The sequence below is a fragment of the Gopherus evgoodei genome, chromosome 6, assembly GCF_007399415.2.
Source record: "Gopherus evgoodei ecotype Sinaloan lineage chromosome 6, rGopEvg1_v1.p, whole genome shotgun sequence".
NCBI lineage: Eukaryota > Metazoa > Chordata > Testudines > Testudinidae > Gopherus > Gopherus evgoodei.
In genome coordinates, this window is record NC_044327.1 from 105,694,560 (window position 1) to 105,714,045 (window position 19,486).

The 19,486-nt window shown below is 39.5% G+C and overlaps 1 protein-coding gene across 2 annotated transcripts in view; it reads left to right on the forward strand.

Annotated features, from left to right (window-relative positions):
- The first annotated feature begins 3,210 nt into the window (after positions 1 to 3,210).
- The window catches only part of FGF10 (fibroblast growth factor 10), a 93,608-nt gene continuing 77,332 nt past the window's right edge, over positions 3,211 to 19,486 (forward strand). The window contains exons 1-2 of one of the 2 annotated variants that reach the window (XM_030567772.1): positions 3,211 to 3,407; positions 3,554 to 4,263. In XM_030567772.1, coding sequence (XP_030423632.1) covers positions 3,930 to 4,263 — 334 coding nt within the window. In that variant the 5' untranslated portion in view covers positions 3,211 to 3,407; positions 3,554 to 3,929. Of the gene's footprint in view, positions 3,408 to 3,495; positions 4,264 to 19,486 lie in introns of those variants that run through there. The other variant, XM_030567771.1, reaches the window with a different exon arrangement.

Genomic DNA, 19,486 nt, shown 5'->3' on the forward strand with positions numbered 1-19,486 from the left:
GTGAAGAAGAGCTCTGTGGAGCTTGGAAGCTTGTCTCTTTCACCAACAGAAGTTGATCCAATAACAGATATTACCTCACTCACCTTGTCTCATATCCAGGGACCAAGATGGCGACACCAATACTGCAAACTTAAAGACATAGAAGTTACATACAACACCAAGTAAAGATGATAGTTTGAGGGAAATCAAAAGTAGGCAGAGCCTAGTGTGTCCACCCGTGAGATACTCCAGCAAATCAAGAATGAAATTTTGTCTAACTACAGGAACACTTGGAATTCTTACTGTAAAAAAAGATCTCTACTGATCAAAAGAAAAGAAATTGATACAACCATCGGAAGCTAGTAGATTGTTATGAATATTTCCAATTAAAATTCCTATGTGTACTTCATTTCCCCCAACATTCTGAGGAAAGTTGATCTGCCAAAACAACACCCTGAAAAATGTTTTCTATTCGTTGCATATATTCTTTAAAAGGGGGGGGCTGCTTTGTTTCAATGTGGATGAGTCAATGTTACTGAATGTTTCTGAGAATGCCACTAAATAAGCTATGTGAAAATCATAAAGAGCTTGGAGGCAAAAAAGAAACGGTTTTAGAGGTAGTAGGTACCACTTCTAGTGTAGGACCTGTACTGAAGTTAGTTCCTTTTCAACTTAGCAGTGGAACAATTAATAAAGGAACCCATTAAGGTCTGATTGTTGCTGCTAAAAAGGAAGGTTGAATTTCAGTCCTTTGAAGTAACTGAGAATGATTCAGGCCTCATTACAGAGATATAATCTACATTCATACATTTATGTTAGTGATTCAAATCTATTGGGACAGATTGAATTCCGTTAAATAGTGCATCTTTCCTGTGGAACTTTTCTCAGGCTTTCTCAGGCTAACCTAAGAGGTGACCTAACAATACAAAGTAGTGGGGTATTTAGGGATTCAACTGTGCCATAAAAGAAAGGCTATACAGAAAGTAGAAAAAGGAATGAGATATAATCTAAAAAGCTATGTCAGCTTTTCATTTGGGCTCTGTTTTGTAAATGCCCTCCCTGTCATCGCACAGTATAGAAAAGGACTCTAGCTGTTGTAGTGGTTTTAAGTACTGCACTAAGTATTGCACCTGCCAGAACCAGATTTAATATGAAACTTCTAAAGTTGCAATTTTTATTTTTGAGTCATGCAATCAAGCAGAAGTTATAAATAGGTCTAAGTAGAATTTCTCACGTGAGCAGAAAATTCAGCTGTGAGGCTTTAAATAATATTTTAAATAAAGCCTTTTTAGCTTCTAGTTATATTTTCTCTTCCCAGTGCAGAAAAACTCTTTTAAAAATTGCTGCATTTTGTGACATTTGTTATCACAAAGGGCTATATAATGGTGTCATCAAATGTACAATTTAAAAGACGTATTTTTAATTACTTGTCATTTTAAATTTTTTTAATCAGCTGAACTTTTGGCTGAAACACAGATCCCTCAGAAACCCTATACCGTATTCAGACATTGTGGGTAACCCAGGTATAAAACTATGAGCTAGAAAATTGAAATTAACATTGTGGCCACATTAAAGTTGTCAGCCATTCATTATAAAATAAACTTTTCCTTTTTCTTTTCTCTTTAAGATTAGTAACTACAAAAATAAATCCTAAATCAAATTAAGCCCCAGAATTTTCTGAAGCCTTTACCATAGTGAAAATATGAAGAATAAATATTCTGAAGTAACATAAACAACACCATAAAACATATTGATTCCAGCATTAAATGGTTCCATTTTCAAGGTTGTTTAAATGTCACCCGCAGAATCTAAGCACATAAATTTAAGAGCTGACTCTTTTGCAACTGAATAAACATCAAAATTGGAGAAAATCATTTCTAATTTTTTACTGTGAAGTTAACACTATACTAAAGAGCCCAGCCTAATGAATCAATCTAATTTTTTTACCTATTTGTCTTTTATGTATTTGCTGTTGTTCAAAGTAAGATTGATTCCAAATGCACAATATAATGGCAGAGGCTGTTTTTCCACTGCATTCTATTGATCAGCATTATTTCCCTCAGACAAGTTCTATGTTTATGCACAGGATAACTCATTTTGTTTCCACATAATGTCAGTTTCCCTCTGTAATCTATTCTCTTACTTGATCGTGTTTGGTTATCTTGCATTTTATATAGATTATTTTACATTAGTGAATGCTCATGCACAGTTTAATATCTTGTGTACCACTGTCCTTAATCACGAGCAGGGACACTCCCTGGTCTCTTATTAAGGTATAAAAACTTAGCGCATCACACAGGGTTGCCTGTTAATTGTTGGTTAAAAAAACCACAGAAAACCATTCAGACAGATTTTATGGGGAAAACTTTGCAATCCCCATAAAAGCCCATTTTGCTTTGAAGTCCAACGCTTGATTCAGTCAATGACTCATGTTAGTAATTAGAAATTATAGGTCATTTAGATCCCCGATTTCATTTGAGACCAGGAGGGTGAGGGGAGATAAATCTTGAGAGGCTTAAAAGGAAGAGCAGGCTAAAGTGTGAACTTTTTATTTCAGCAACGGAAGCGAGAAATCAATGGTATATTAAAGGGGGAGAGACCTCCATGGAAGCTGGCAGAGGGGAAGGAAAGGGAACTAATTATGTCTCTTCCCTTTTACTCTCCTTGACCAACATATAATCTTACTTTTCAGGGCTTGTCTGCATTATATTCTTCTAACCAGTCTCGCCCCCGATCCCTTGTCTAGCCCAGGAAGGGGGGTGGGGGAAGAAAGTACAGCAACAAGCTCCAGGTGGTTCTCTCAAGCGCTTCACTGCCAAAAAAATAAAATAAAACCCTGCGCAGAAAACAAGCATAAAAAAGAGGAAGAAAGGAAAGAAGGGGGGTTCCCTAGAGGGGATTGGTTCAGCCTGGAAGACAGGGAAATTAGTAAAGCATGAGTCTCCAAGCCATGCTGGTGGCCAGCACTCGGAGGAGAAGAACGCTTTAGGAGCAATTAGCAAAGAGCTGAAGGCTGCTACTTCTGCTGCAGACGGGGAGGAAGCAAGGGCAGTTCCGTCCGGAGGCTCCCTCCACAGCAGGCATTTGCTCACTCCAGCTGCAAAAGAGTTTCAGATGTCCCACCGCTGCTTGACCCCCTGCAAACAAGGGTTGACCACCAGAGGCACATCCCACCTCTTGCTTGTAATCACTGATATACACTGAGGCTACAGCTTCCAAACTGTTTACAACCAGACGGGGGAGAGAAGTTGGGATTTTTTTCTCTCTCTCTTTGTTTTTTTGTTGTTTGTTTTTTTTTTTTTGGTACTTTCTGGAGGATTCAAAGCAAAACAAAGAAACTGCCTCCTCCTGGGCTGTCAGTGAAAAGGGACGAGTTGTACAACTGGCTTGCGCTTTGCCAAGGAAAGGGGTGGGGAAATCAGAAGAAGGTGCAAAAGTCATCGTGTGTGTGTGTGTGTGTGTGTGTAGGGGGGGGGTGGGCTTGGGGCAAGAAACCCCTTCCAGTACCCCCTTGGGTTCTAGTCGTTATTTATTTTTGCTATCGTTGTTCACTCTGCTGTCATCTATTTTTCAGACCTTTCTGCATCTAAGATGGTAAAGAAAGGAGGGAGGAAGAGAACGAAATAACCACGGGGAAGCCTCAGACCAGGTTGGGGAGGGGGGGTGAGAGTAAAAGGAAAGAGGATTAACCACCACCACCACCACCACACAAAAACCCCACCAACTTTCTTCTGTGAGGGAGGACTCGAAGGATTAAAAAGGCAGCAACTTCTGAGGCGATTTGTCCCGAGTTATGGATGTTGGTGCCCTCGCTTCAGGCCAGATCAGAGCTCAGAGGGCTCTAACCAGAAGCCGCAGCCACCAGCTCTCCATTTGCCTTTTACCAGGTTTTACCCTTCCAGTATGTTTCTTCTGATGAGACATTTTCCAGCGCCCAGTGTTTCAGTACAATGTGCAAATGGATACTGACAAATGGTGCCTCAGCCTTTTCCCACCTGCCTTGCTGCGGGTGCTGCTGCCTCTTCCTGCTGCTCTTCTTGGTGTCTTCTGGGTCTGTCATCTGCCAGGACATGCGGTCCCCGGTGGCCACCAACGCGTCTTCTTCATCCTCCTCCTCCTCTGCATCCTTCTCCTCTCCTGCCGGTGCCGGGAGGCACGTGCGGAGCTACAATCACCTCCAGGGAGATGTGCGCTGGAGGAAGCTCTACTCTTACAACAAGTACTTTCTCAAGATTGAGAAGAACGGCAAGGTCAGCGGGACCAAGAAGGAGAACTGCCCGTACAGTAAGTACTGACTCCCCGAAGCCCCTGAAAACTGAGCGCCCAGAAGGAGCCCAATCAATATCCCACCTCTCCCCCCAGAAAAGCCTCACACAACTAGGACAGTCACCCCACTAATAGTGCATCTCGTTTGCTCACATGCCAACCCCCACCCTGCCATCCAAACTTTTAGTTTTCAAGAGCACTTGCTTGGGAAGGTGACAGGGAGAGGTGGGGTGGTGTCTCTTTGGACTCTGCTCGCTGCATCCTTCTCCTATCTGCACATCTCATCTCTCTCCAGAAATTTGTTTTGCAAATGGTTTGAGTGAACACAATTGGTTTCCTGGGCTGGCAGAAAAGCAACTTAGAAAGATTTGTAAAGGGGGAAGGGAGGGTATTTTCTACAGAGTCTGAAAACAATTATCCCGTCATTAGAATGGTTTGATGTGAACTCTAGTTTAAAACAATACATTGATTCCCCACCTCCCTTTAAGCCCCACAAGATTTATCTACTTCTTCCCCCCCTCCCCATCCTTCCACTCTCTATCCTGTGAAAAGTGTTTTTCTGGTTTTGATTTCTGTCCCTGCATGTTGTTGGGTTTTGAGCGATTGCAGCCCATGAAGTTAACTTTCAAGGCACCACTGCTGCTATTTGTCTTTGCCTTATTTTGCCTTCTCTCTGGTAACATGATGCTCATGTCTGCGTTGTCAATAGCATATGTGCTGCTTTGTGGTGTCCTGTTGTACTCTGTTCTTCGGAAAGCTCTCATATTGCAGCACTGCTATACTACTATTGCATCGTAAACATCTGGGGCTGTACTCATACGGACCTCACACACATTTCATTGTCATCGTTTTTAAAGAAGAAATATTTTCAAAGTAAAAGTCACAAGGCTGTTTCAGTGGCTGTAGTTTACCCTGTAGAGAGATCGTTTCTCTAATACTAATTAGCTTACAGTAATATTGTGTCTCTGGTAATATATTTTTAGTAGTCAGTCTTGAGAAATGTAATTTTTGTGCAGGCAAGAAAATGAATAATCTCAAGTGGAGGGGGTGGGGAACTGTAGTAAATCACAATACATTGTAGTAAAAACATTGTACAATACACTGTAGTGTAATTTTAAATGCCAACATCCCTGTGTTGGAAAGGTAGCCTGTGCTATACCAATGTTTGAAAAAGCTGCTTTATTTGATCTTACCGGTGAAGAGCAGCTGGTTAGGCTTAGTTGTTTTTTTTAAACCCAGATATACCTAGGGATATATGCCCTGCTAAACTAAAAATAAATGAGAGCTGCTTGAAACAGTAAGTAAAGTACAGACTGTGGTTTGGCAGGATGCCATGTTGTATGTTTAAAAAAAAAATTACAGTTAATTCTCCAGTACTTGTATTCTTTCTTTACACCTCCATAATATGCCTTTTTTTCATTTGAGTGCTTGTGTCATTGCTTCCACTTGCTACAGCTAGCAACCTATTTTCATATTTTATATTATCACAGGTGTTAATTCTGCAGTGTTAGACCTATGTTTGTAATACTTTAGGTGTCAAAGCAGATTGGTTTTACCATGTAGTCTTTTAATTTTCATAGAAAATAGTTTTATGAGATACAATCATATCCTGAAGACTTCATTTTGGTAGGTTAGCCCGTACCTCTAGCTGTTACCATTGTTGTACCATGTTTCTTAATAGAGCAGAGTACTGAGCTTCTTAGAAATGTGTTTCTAAATGTGTACTCCTCTACTTGTAAAGTAAATAGGTTTTGTGTGAACATATTGCTTCAGGAAGGGAATGGGAATTAATGTCTGATTCTGCAGACATTAATGCAGGCAAGTAACTTTACTCAGGTGAGTAGTCCTATTTTAATCAGTACAGCTATTCATTTAAATGAAGTTACCTACATGTGTAAGTGCCTACAGGATGAGTCCCTAACTGAGGAAAGAGAATAAAGGGAAACACAAACATACACATGATCAGAGCCCCAGTCCTACAGTAGGAGCAACTCCCCTTAATCTATCTGGCATTATGCCTAGGACTTTGTTTTTCACCCAACACATAATAAAATTAGAAGGTAGTTAATATTCTTGTTGGCATGTCATAGATATTTTCAGATTTGCAGAATGTTTGTCTGCAGTGCCAAAAATTAAATAAAACATAGATTTGTTTACCTGTTTCCCCCCATGCACATAACAACTTCAGAACGGCCATACTGGGTCAGACCAATGGTCCATCTAGCTCAGTATCCTGTCTTCCAACAGTGGCCAATGCCAGGTGCTTCAGAGGGAATGAACAAAACAGGTAATCATCAAGTGACGTAAGTCAAGCATTAATTCAGAAACTACAAAATAATTATAGCTTCTTGTCAGCAAAGTTTACATAAAGTAAATGAAGGGCACAGTTTCTTCAAAATGAGTAACTTGAGAGTGCTTAAATGAAGCACAGTACTGGAATACCTTTAAAAAGCAAACCCATCTGGATATATAATATTTTAGTAAGTATTTAAGTTCTTGCTATCAGATCAAAAAGAGTCAAACATCTACACTGTTCTTTAACTACATACCAATGCAAATTAAAATGTCTTAATGAAAGCGCACAACTGTGTTAAATGATCCCCACCTATGTTGCCTTGTATTTCAAGAACATCCATATCAAAACATTGTAAGTGAAAAGCATAGGTTCTGTGAATCATAATTTAACATGTGGCTATGTAATCAGAATACCACCATAATCTCCAGATGGATTTGAGTCAGTGGCAGTATTTTGTATCATCATTAAGATATTGTCTAAATGTGTAATTACATGTGAATAAACTCCTGCCATACCTAAGAGGTAAGCCATCTAGCCAGCCCATCAAATTGTAGTCTGTTAAATATTAGGGTGTTTAACCTCCTGAAATAAGTTCCTCATCCAAAATCACATTTCCCTAGACAAATAATGATTACTATTGACACCCATGGCTTTATTTTTTAAATATTTTAATTTGGGGATTAATTTCTTTCACTGAGATGATAATGTTTAAAATCCAGTTACACTACAAAAAATGTTATCTATGGGGCTGCAAGCTTCTGATATGCTACATAATTAGACAACAGTTTTAATGGCTGCTTGCCAGTGAAATGCTATGAAGTAAAAGGAACAGTTGAGAAAGTCAGGATAAACCTTCAGAAAGTACAATTTAGTTTCCAGTTCCTAAAATGGCCCAAGAAGCATTCATTGCTTTGCTCTATAAATATTATATAGTATGCACTAAATAAAAGTTTACTTTGGCAGATGTTTTCCAACTTGATTACACCAGAACTGTTACCTCAGCCTTTGCATACCTCCAGGATAACAGAACGGGTGAATTATGACTATTCTGTGAGAAGTCTGGGGGAGCTTGCATAATTTATCATAGCTGGAGTATATCTGTCACTAGATATACATGCATCTGAGGAAGTGGGTATTCACCCACGAAAGCTCATGCTCCAAAACGTCTGTTAGTCTATAAGGTGCCACAGGATTCTTTGCTGCTTTTATAGATATACATAGTATAGTTTAGGTTTTGTTTTATTATTCTTTACATCTAGAGCTTTGCCCTTTGAAACTCTACCACTCGGCACTAGTTCTTACCTCAGTGTTACAGCTGCAAGGTCCTCTTGCTACAGCTCCTGATAAGTCCATTTCTAGAAGTGAATAAAACAGCTGTAGTGCGCTCCAGTGACTGTGAGCATGTGTGAAACAAAAGCCTTGAGTAAGTACAGAAGTATTGCCTATAACTTGACATCTGAGATGGCTAAGAAGAGTGTTACGCTTTTAGCATATGTAAAGATAGAGGCATTGCTGTGTGTAGACATATGGCCCAGTTGCATCTTACTGGAATTAGTAGGATTGCACGGGTATAATGGAGAGTGAATTTTGGCCCATATAACTTATGATGAGTTGGCTAAGGTAGACGTACATTCAGTCTTTTTAGTATTACACTGTCAAAAACAATAAAAAATTGACTACAGAGTCAACTTTGCTGAAGGCCTCAAAGTATGCAAGATATGAATGTTAATAGGGATAGCAGTAACAAGGGAAGAGGGTAAAATATGAACTGCACAGTTATTAAGTTCTGCAGCCTGAATAGGGATTGCAGAACTGGATTCATTTTTTTTCTATTGTATTAAATCTGTGGGCCTGATCCAAAGCTCACTGAAATCAATGGAAGATTTCCCATTCACTCCCATGGGCTTTCACTTCCAGTAAGGTGGTATGTGCACAGTGCTGTACAAAACATACTATAGAAGGTGGCACAGCAACTACCACAAGGAATTTACACTCAAATTAGACTGGCACCATAGGGGTATGTTCTGAGCTTGTGTGAACTGATGCAGCTATATTTAAATCAATGGAATCACACTGATTTTATAGCAGATGAGATTGTATCTTCTAGTATATCTACTTATTGACTTCAGTGGGCCCTTGCAGTCTTTGCATTGACTTCAGTGAACTTTGTATTGGATAGATAATGCACAAAGAAAATCTACATCAATGTCACCTATGTTAACAGTGGCACATTCGATTAAGGATACATGACTATAAGAAAAATCTACTAACTTCATTGTCTCTTGTAATTGGCTTGTCAGCTGTAAACAATGTTTAACTGTTCCCAGGTGTAATAAAACCATTTAATTTGATTGTAAATAACAGTGAGATAGCTGCAATAAGATCAGATGTACATCTTTAAATAAAGACTAGAACACTGAGCAAACAGTGCTGTCTTAATACTGGATATTATTAGAACAGAATGTATGAGATCATTTTAATTCTTTCAGAGTTGGTTTAGTATATTAAGCAATATTTTTTTTTTATATTAAAGACTGCTTTCCAGGCTCATGTATTTCCCTGGTGTCATTTTTTACATGTTGTTGACAGTTCAAAAAAATTTTTCAAAAATTGACCTCAGGAAATCATATACTGCCTCCTAATAAATACTTTTGTTTCTTGGGAAGGAAATCTATATATTTTTATTACTTAACTGGTATCTCATTTAAGTCTAGGTTGTTCCTGGAGTTCAGTTACATAATTTATAACCATCAGCATACAAGCACAGACACTTGGGATTTATGTATATGGAAGGAACTCTATTATTTAATGTCTACATGACACTCTCCTGTTACCGTGACTGCATTACCACCATGTGGACCCTCCACACTGATAGTGAAGCCTTATCATAAATTTCTTAAGATTTATAGTTGTAAGGAGTCTTTTTTTTTTCTTTTTGTCTTAATAAATCTGATTTATAATCCCTTGCAAAAGAAGACTGAGACAGCATTAGGTGGGGATCACCCTGACAACGTAAGAAGAATATGAGACCAAGGACAATTAAGCTTACATATTCCACACTGCTATTTCAGTCTTAACTTGGTAAGGACCGTAATATGTGGCTCAAGGCAGTATGAAACGTCTCAAGCATGTTCCACTATAGTGTAAGAGCCTCTGTCTTGAAAGAAGGCATTTTAAAATGTTTTCAGAAGCCCTTCTTAAGTCTCCAATTTTATGTGCCCAACCCAGTTCACATTAAAGTTGATGGGAGTCTTGCCACTGATTTTAGTGGGAGTTGGATCAGGTCCTGTAGGACTAAAGTTTTCGCTCGTCTACAGAGCCTTACCTGTTGAAGGAAAGCTTATATTTGCAAGCAATGTCTTTCCACTCTTTGTGTCTTGGGTGGTTCCCAATTATTTTTATCACATTGAAGATTCATGAATGTTAAACACAAACAAGGTAGAACCTCCTTCATGTGAGTGCTACTGGAAAAAAAATCCTTTCTGAACCACAATATTGTGTTTTTTCTCAAACGTTTTCCAGCTGAGGAGGTGGAAATGGTGTCAGTAAAGTCAGTAGAGTGATTAAGCAGCCACTATGGGAGTAGTTCTAGAGTCTATCCATTTTTCTCCTAAGCTTGACTCAGTCTTTAATTACTCAAAAAAAGTTTTGAATTAAGATTACAGTTCACACTCAAATCTAATGTCATAACTATTCTGTGCAGCTGCAGTAAGAAGTGGAGTGTTAAAGTGTATTGTTGCAGGGTATTTTTTTTAAATCTTATTTTTAAAGACTTTAATGATCTCGTTTGCCTTTAGAATAGTACAAATGTTCCTTATAGTGTATAATTCCAAAATTTGTCAACATTAATAGTGGATATTATCTTGTTGGAATTAAATGAAAATTTCGCATCACTCACTCCAGGATATGAAACACAACTTCGTTGTATAATGGAGGAAGGATTTACAAATGGACTCTATACCAATATACTTTAATTTCTATGTTGGCATATGCACTATTATTGCAAGTCAGACCATGCATGGCTAACATAGAGATTATCCTTCTCTTACCCCAAAGATTTATTTAGTGAAAAAAGCTCTCCAGTATTTTAATGTCTATGGCTTCTTATTATTTAGATGCTTTATTTTTTCTGTGAATCAGTGGTTTTTATTACTTGGTTTTGTGGACTGGGAAAATCATTTTCTCACAGTACTAGTTGCCTTTGTTGCTAGTGCCAACTCATTGTAATGAACAAAGAGGCTTTCCAATATGGAATAAAGAAGAAATCAGACATAAAAAATGCCATCCAAAGCTTTAAGAAGAAATCAACCTGTTTCTTGGAAAGCCGTCTCTGTCTATAAACACCAAAATCTTCAAGGAAAAAAGTGTGTACACTTTCATCTTTGAATGGATTATTAAAACTGAATTAATCCTTTGAGGGGGTACAGTTTTACACAAATGTGAGTTTCAGTTAATTTAAATGTGAGCCAGGTCACATGCAAAACAATAGCTTTAGGGGCACTCCTTGCTTTTAAATCAGGTCACTTTTGTTCTTTCTTTGAACATTCTGTTCTAATTAGAACAGTAAATCAAAGAAAACACTTAAACTATATTCCCATGTAAGGTGGAGAACTGGACAATACCTTTTTACTGCTACTAACACGTGCATCCAATTATTGCTTGATAGATTCATAGTAAGTAGTAGTAAAGCATTACCTTATTTTATAGTTAGGCTAAAGAATTATTAGCCTATCTCCTTACATGTTTAGCTCTAAATAACCTGTCAGTATTGTGTATCTTCTGTGATTAAAGAGGAATTTTCACACACTGGGGCAAGCTTCAAAAATTAAAATATGCTGAAACAAAAAGCTGTTTAATTTCTTTCTAACTTTCCACATGGTGTTTCTCTTGATGCTTGTACAGTAGATCCTTGTTCGCAGCAACAATTTGTAAGAGCAACTGCTGCTTACCAGCAACATTTTCTCTGGGAACACTTTCCCTAATGTGAAGTGTCCACTCAGCAACATAGCCACCACATAAGAGCAACATTTGTGACATTGTGATGCCACATACTCCACTTACTTGCATCATTTTTTTGTGTGGCAAAAACAGACAAAATGCCAAGAAGTCTCTAACTCAGGGATCAGCAACCTTTCAGAAGTGGTGTGCTGAGTCTTCATTTATTCACTCTAATTTAAGGTTTCATGTGCCAGTAATACATTTTAACATTTTTAGAAGGTCTCTTTCTATAAGTCTATAATATATAATTAAACTACTGTTATTGTTAAGTAAATAAGGTTTTTAAAATGTTTAAGAAGCTTTGTTTAAAATTAAATTAAAATGCAGAGCCTCCCGGACCAGTGGCCAGGACCCAGGCAGTGTGAGCGCCACTGAAAATCAGCTAGCGTGCCATAGGTTGCCTACCCCTGCTCTAACTGAAAGAAAAAGTACAGATTATCCAAGACCGTCCAACTCCAAGGGCTATTCAAAACCAAGTTGCAGTCAAGTGGGAATTGCACAGGTCAGTTGCATGCAGAATATGGAAGCAGAAGGATAACTTTTGGCTAAATACTATGATGGACAGTTGAATAACTGCCGTAAGAGTGGGTGTGAAGGAAAAGCCCCTGATGTTGACCAGCTATCTTTATATGGTTCAAGGAGAAGAGGGCACAGGGAGCACTGCTTGCTGGACCCACAATCAAGGAAAAAGCCCTTCAGCTTGCTGCTTTACTTGGATTAAACTATTTTAAGGCAAATGACAGTTGCTTTACCAGATGGAAGAAACGCTTCAATGTCACTTTCAAAGAAGAGCATGACAAAAAGCAGTGGGCAGACACACGAGCAGCTTAGCAGTGACAGTACGAAAAACTTCCTCACATTCTTGAAAAGTTTTCCCTGCTGACATCTACAGTGCTGATGAAATAGGACTTTATTTAAAAGGCTCTGTGACAGAGGACATGTAGGAAACAAAATTAAAAGCAAGAAGGAGGGAAAGCTTCAAAGGACAAGGTAACTCATCATCCCACTGTGGGCTCAGAGGGATGTTTCCATGGAATGATCAAATGGTCTCAAGAAGACAGGGTAGAACCCCCACCCACTCCCACAAACTTTGCATAGTCTGCATGTGTGGAAGACAAGGGATGTATAGACTCATAGACTTTAAGGTCAGAAGGTACAATGCAGACCACAGAATCTCACCCACCCACTCCTGTAATAAATCCCTAACCTACGTCTAAGCTATTGAAGTCCTCAAATTGTGGTTTAAAGTCTTCAAGGTGCAGAGAATCCTCCAGAAAGTGACCCATGCCCCACACTGCAGAGGAAGGCGAAAAAGCTCCAGGGCCTCTGCCAATCTTCCCTGAGGGGAAAATCCCTTCCCGACCCCAAATATGGCAATCAGTTAAACCCTGAGCATGCAGGCAAGACTTACCAGCCAGACACCCAGGAAAGAATTCTCTGTAGTAACTCAGATCCCACCCCATCTAACATCCCATCACAGACAATTGGGCATATTTACCTACTAATAATCAAAGATCAATTAATTGACAAAATTAGGCTATCCCATCATACCATCCCCTCCATAAACGTATCAAGCTTAGTCTTGAAGTCAGATATGTCTTTTGCCCCCACTACTCCTCTTGGAAGGCTGTTCCAGAACTTCATTCCTCTAATGGTTAGAAACCTTTGTCTAATTTCAAGTCTAAACTTCTTAGTGTCCAGCTTATATCCATTTGTTCTTGTGTCCACATTGGTACTAAGCTTAAATAATTCCTCTCTCTCCCTGGTATTTATCCCTCTGATATATTTATAGAGAGCAATCATATCTCCCCTCAGCCTTCTTTTGATTAGGCTAAACAAGCCAAGCTCTTTGAGTCTCCTTTCATAAGACAGGTTTTTCATAAGACAGATCCATTCCTCGGACCATCTTAGTAGCCCTTCTCTGTAGCTGTTCCAGTTTGAATTCATCCTTCTTAAACATGGGAGACCAGAACTGCACACAATATTCCAGATGAGGTCTCACCAGTGCCTTGTATAATGGTACTAACATTTCCTTATCTCTACTGGAAATACCTTGCCTGATGCATTCCCAAGACCACATTAGCTTTTTTCACAGCCATATCACATTGGTGGCTCATGAGTTTGAGTTTGGCTTCTACCTCGGATGTGGTAATATCTACCTCCATGTCCTTATTTCCATTTATCATCCTACCATTATCCCTAAGCTCCTCATTAGCCTCATTAAAGACTGAGGCAAAGTATTTGTATAGATATTGGGCCATGCCTAGATTATCCTTAACCTCCACTCCATCCTCAGGGTTTAACGGTCCCATTTCTTCTTTCTTTGTTTTCTTCTTATTTATATGGCTATAGAACCTTTTACTATTGGTTTTAATTCCCTTTACAATGTCCAGCTCTACATGGCTTTTGGCCTTTCTCACTTTATCCCTACATGTTCTGACCTCAATAACGTCGCTTTTCTTGCTAATCCTTCCCATCTTCCACTCCTTGTAAGCTTTCTGCTTTTTCTTAATCATGTCTCTGAGATGCTTGCTCATCCAGCTTGGTCTATAACTCCTGCCTATGAATTTTTTTCCTCTTTCTTGGGATGCAGGCTTCTGATAGTTTCTGTAACTTTGACTTGAAGTAATTCCAGGCCTCCTTCTGCCTTTAGATCCACAAGTTCTTCAGTCCAATCCACTTCCCTAACTAATTTCCTTAATTCTTTAAAATTAGCCCTTTTGAAATAAAAAACCCAATCCCAGATCTATTTTTGTTTATCCTTCCATCTAGTTTGAACTGAATTAGCTCATGATCACTCAAACCAAGGTTGTCCCCCACCAGCATTTCTTTTATGAGGTCCTCCCTACTCACCAAAATCAAATCTAAAATGGCATCCCCTCTTGTTGGTTCTTCAGCTACTTGGTGAAGGAATCCATCAGCTATCGCATCCAGAAAAATCTGAGCCCTAATATTATTACTAGCACTTCTCCTCCAGTCTATATCTGGGAAGTTAAAGTCTCCCATGATCACACATTTCCCATTAGTGTTTACTTCATTAAAAACATTATAGATGTCTCTATCTGTATCCAAATCAGATCCTGGAGGTCTGTAGCACACCCCAAGCACTAACTCAGGGGAGGCTCTAGTAGCTCTTTCCCAATGTGATTTTTGCCTAGACAGACTCTGTCTTATGCATTCCATCCCTTCTTATTTCTTTACAGTCTACCTCATCACTGATATACAGTGCTACTCCACCACCTTTGCCTTTTTTTCTGTCTTTCCTAAACAGCACATAGCCTTCAATACCTGTACTCCAGTCATGACTACTATTCCACCATGTTTCTATTATCTCTATTATATCTGGTTTACTTCCTACACCAGTAGCTCTAGTTCCTCCATTTTGTTACCTAGGCGCCTCGTATTAGTGTACAAACATCTTAATTTTTGCCATTTGGCTTCACTGACATTCTTTACCCAATTAGGCACAGACATTCTGCCACTAGTATCACCTATTAGACTGGTATCTACACTACCCTTCCTCCTTATAGAAAGCGCAGGGCATGGAATATTTCATATGCAGTCATGAGGCAAGTTTGTTGCAGATAAGGCATGTCACTTTTTTAACTGCACAAATACTCAGCTCAGTCTGAGTCTGCTAAGGCTTCTGGAAACGTTTAGTGTACACTGGACATGCTCAAAGGATTAACACAGGTACTGGTATAGTCAGTTTCATACTAACTAAATTGAGCTAAATCATTATAAGTCAGATGTAAACCAGTTTAAGTGTGTCCACACTGGTGTTTGGACAGGTTTAACTAAACTGATGGAAAAAATTATTTTAGTTAAACTGGTGCAATTTTGGGGTATAGACAAGGCTGAGGTTTTGAGAAAGATTCTGGAAACATTTTGATATACACTCAGAATGATCTGAGTCTCAACACAGGAGTTAGGGGAACACCAACAAACCCCAGTTAATGTTGGCTGGGATCAAACTTGGGACCTCTGAAACTTAGTGCTACTACCTGAGCTAACAGATTAATATCGCTTAGCCAAGACTCTGGCAGACTTCTTCATCTCTAGCTGGACTAGGTCCCACTAGAGGGCGACAGTGCCACACCAAGAAGGTATGGGTTACATTAGCACAGTCACTCAGACACTGCTTACATAACTGTTTTTATAAATTAAAAGTATATGAGCTACTGTGCTAATTAGACATCACCCTCACCCTGAACGTGTGAAGTCACAAACCCACAAAGGACGTGTACAATTTCTTAGAGTAATGTGGCTGAAATTGTTTCACTGCAGCTTCTGTGCATGCCACCCAGTGATAGCCAGTATTTATGTAGTCTCTGGTCCTTCCACGCACAATAGGGAATTGGATTGTTCCCTTCCCCCAGAATCTGTGACAATATGCACTATTGCTATGTCCTCCTACCTGTAGCTGATGGCACAACTTCAGTATTATGAATACTAGTGAGATGAAATACACAAACTGAAAGAGAACACCTTGGTTTAAACACACTGCTCTAGAAGTTATCAACTATGTAGAGCATTCACAATCAAAAATCTTTGCTAGAAGGGTTAAGGTTGAATTTTTTTCAGTGCAACATAGCCAGCACTCGAAAATTTAATATCTGCATTTACAACAATCTATTCATTTCTCGAAAAAACAAACAAACAAACTTGGAAATACTGTGTGAAAATGAAGAGTAAAGCCTGTTCCCCACTGCCACAGAACCCGTATCACTCACTATCATTGTCCCATTGTTTTTGTCTTTAATGGAAATATTCTGTACACTGTTGTGATTGTGTAGTAAAGTTTTCAAAAGAAGCACAGTCCTTCAGTACACTAAGTTATGTCAGAGTTCTGCAAAGTTTCTGACAGGTTAGTATAATGGTGGAGTAGAAGAATCTTTTTTATATATGATCTGTCTAGTGTTATGAAATATCTTTATTGTGTAAGCTTTACTGGTTTGTATATTCAGCTATTTTAACTACACATGTATCAACTATAATATCTATTTGTAGTGAGTAATGAAGTAGTATATGCTAGTCTTCTAATGTATGGGAAGCGGATCAGTTTAATAGGAAATAGAAGTTTAAGGCCCTAAGGAGGGGAGACTTTAACTGCAATTCTGCTGGAAGTGCCAGGAATGGATTCCAGAACTGAGTACAAGGAACCTTTCCTTTTCTATGCTTTCAGTGACACCCCCTTTCTCCCGCTGGGTCCAAGCAGCATGGAGCAGGTAGCTGTCTAATTCAAATGCAGAGAGCAGAAGAGCCAGACCTGGGGAGGAGGGCCAGCATAAATTTGGACAAGGAAGTAGGGGTGGAAGAGGCTGACTGGAGGCCACTGAAGGAGAGATTGAAACTGGGAACCAGAAGACAGAGGAGACTAGAACTGATTGAGCAAGGAGACTGGGGACTGGGAGCAGATAGGGGGAGACTTGGACAGGCTGAGCAAAGAGACTGGAAGGGAAATGGGAGGGACTCAGAGTGAGTGAACGTGTATGGAAGAAACAGATTGGATGAGAAGCTGAACAAGGAAATTGGGACTGGGAACTAGTTGGCTGGGAGACCATCCTTTCTCTTCCTGCAATGCCGTGCCTCATTCACTACAACCTTCCAGGTTCTGCAACAAATGAACAAGTGGGCTTACAAATACCAATCTCCTTCACTATATAACCAAGCTTCATCCCCAGAGTGGATCCTCCTCTGCACTGACTGAGGCAGGATCCTGTGGGGAAAAAATTGTATGGATGATGTAATTAAGAGACTGTGCCCTAATACATGTGCACCAGGGGGTAGAATTAAAGTTGCTTAGGCAATCTTAATTTGGGCATTTCCTAACTTTTGAGTGCTTGACTTTGCAACCTTAATGATGTTCTTTTAACATAGTTTTTGTGTGTATAATATAGCGAGAGACCGAAGTGAAGACTTCAATATACTGTTTTATTACATAATATATATTTATTATTTCAGTCCTTCAAACAGTTAATCAAGATTCCCATCTAAGTACACAAACTGCCAGGAGGTTTATTTCTTTTCAGATCATTCTAAAGATGAGATGAAGTTAGAGGTCACAAGAGATGATTAATAGCTTTCAATGCAATTTCATTTAACTCCAGACTTCAATATCATTGACTTCCGAGGAAGTAAACAATAAGGGATTTACTGCCTCATCAAATGACCATTTTTAGGCAATCATGAGCCAAGATTTTCTTTTTGTATATAACCATATGGCTGATTTTTTTTTCATGGTATGATTTATGTTTTCATACAAGTATTTTAGGTATATTAAAATGATGTTGGGGAAAGGAAAACAAAGATCTTTGAAAGTGAGGGAAATTGCCCTCAAGTATCAAATAAAACTTGGTAACCTCTGTAACTGCTTCTGCTTCACAGCTTTACTCATTCATTCAATGCACTGTATGGATCATTCAATTGCATTGCATAGCACAAACTAACAATACATGCACTCCCTTTAGTCAAAATTAGTGCAATACATTGATTTATTGATTATAGGATCAGCTTCTTGTAGTAGCTGGACACAACTACAAACATTAAAAATATAATAGCCAGTGATAAAACAGTATAGCTACAGATGCAAATGGGTCCTATCTTTGTAACAAACTGAGCCCAAATCTTATTATACAGTACAACAGTGTTACATTCATGACAGACAAGGTGTGCTAAACATCAGAAATGATTGTATCTTAAAGACCTAAACTTGCGATGTTTCAAGACTAGATCTTAATTCTGTGGGTTGGGCCTGTCTGTAATCATTATAAAACATTTCTATAAAAACATAAATGTAGATGCTTTAGGAAATACGCCATGAGCACAGCTTCTTTCTGTTCCCCTTCCCTATACTTCTATATGCTTTAGTCACAGGGTATGTCTACACTATGGGGATTATTCTGATTTTACATAAACCGGTTTCGTAAAACAGATTGTATGAAGTCGAGTGCACGCGGCCACACTAAGCACATTAATTTGGTGGTGTGTGTCCATGTACCAAGGCTAGCGTCAATTTCTGGAGCGTTGCACTGTGGGTAGCTATTCCGTAGCTATCCCATAGTTCCCGCAGTCTCCCCCACCCATTGGAATTCTGGGTTGAGATCCCAATGCATGATGGGGCAAAAACAGTGTTGCAGGTGATTCTGGATAATGTCATCACTCAATCCTTCCTCCATAAAAGCAATGGCAGACAATCATTTTGCGCCCCTTTTCCCTGGATTCCCCTGGCAGATGCCATAGCATGGCAACCATGGAGCCTGTTTTGCCTTTTGTCATTGTCACCGTATGTGTACTGGATGCCACTGGCAGAGGCGGTACTGCAGTGCTACACAGCAGCATTCATTTGCCTTTGCAAGGTAGCAGAGATGGTTACCATCCCTGTTGCATAGTCTGCCATTGTAAATCGGTGATGAGATGACTGTTATCAATCATTTTGTACTGTTTGCAATTGGAAAGTGGTGATGACTGTTATCAATCATTTTGTATCATCTGCTGCTGTCATGAGTGCTCCTGGCTGGCCTCACTGAGGTCGGCCGGGGGCACATGGACAAAAATGGGAATGACTCCCCAGGTCGTTCCCTTCTTTATGTTTTTTCTAAAAATAGAGTCAGTCCTGCCTAGAATATGGGGCAAGTCTACTAGAAAGCCAGAGAGCAGAGCCACTCTGGGTCAGAGCCCCAGAGATCCTGCAGAAGTGATGAGCTGCATGCCATTCTAGGGGTGCCCCTGCAACAAACCCACCCGTTGCTTCCCTCCTCCCCCAACCCTGCTGGGCTACCGTGGCAGTGTCCCCCCATTTGTGTGATAAAGTAATAAAGAATGCAGGAATAAGAAACACTGACTTTTTAGCAAGATAAATTGAGGGGGAGGCAGCCTCCAGCTGCTATGATAGTCCAGGCAGGACATTAAAGGGTGCGGGGGAGAGGAGCGCAGCCTCCCGCTGCT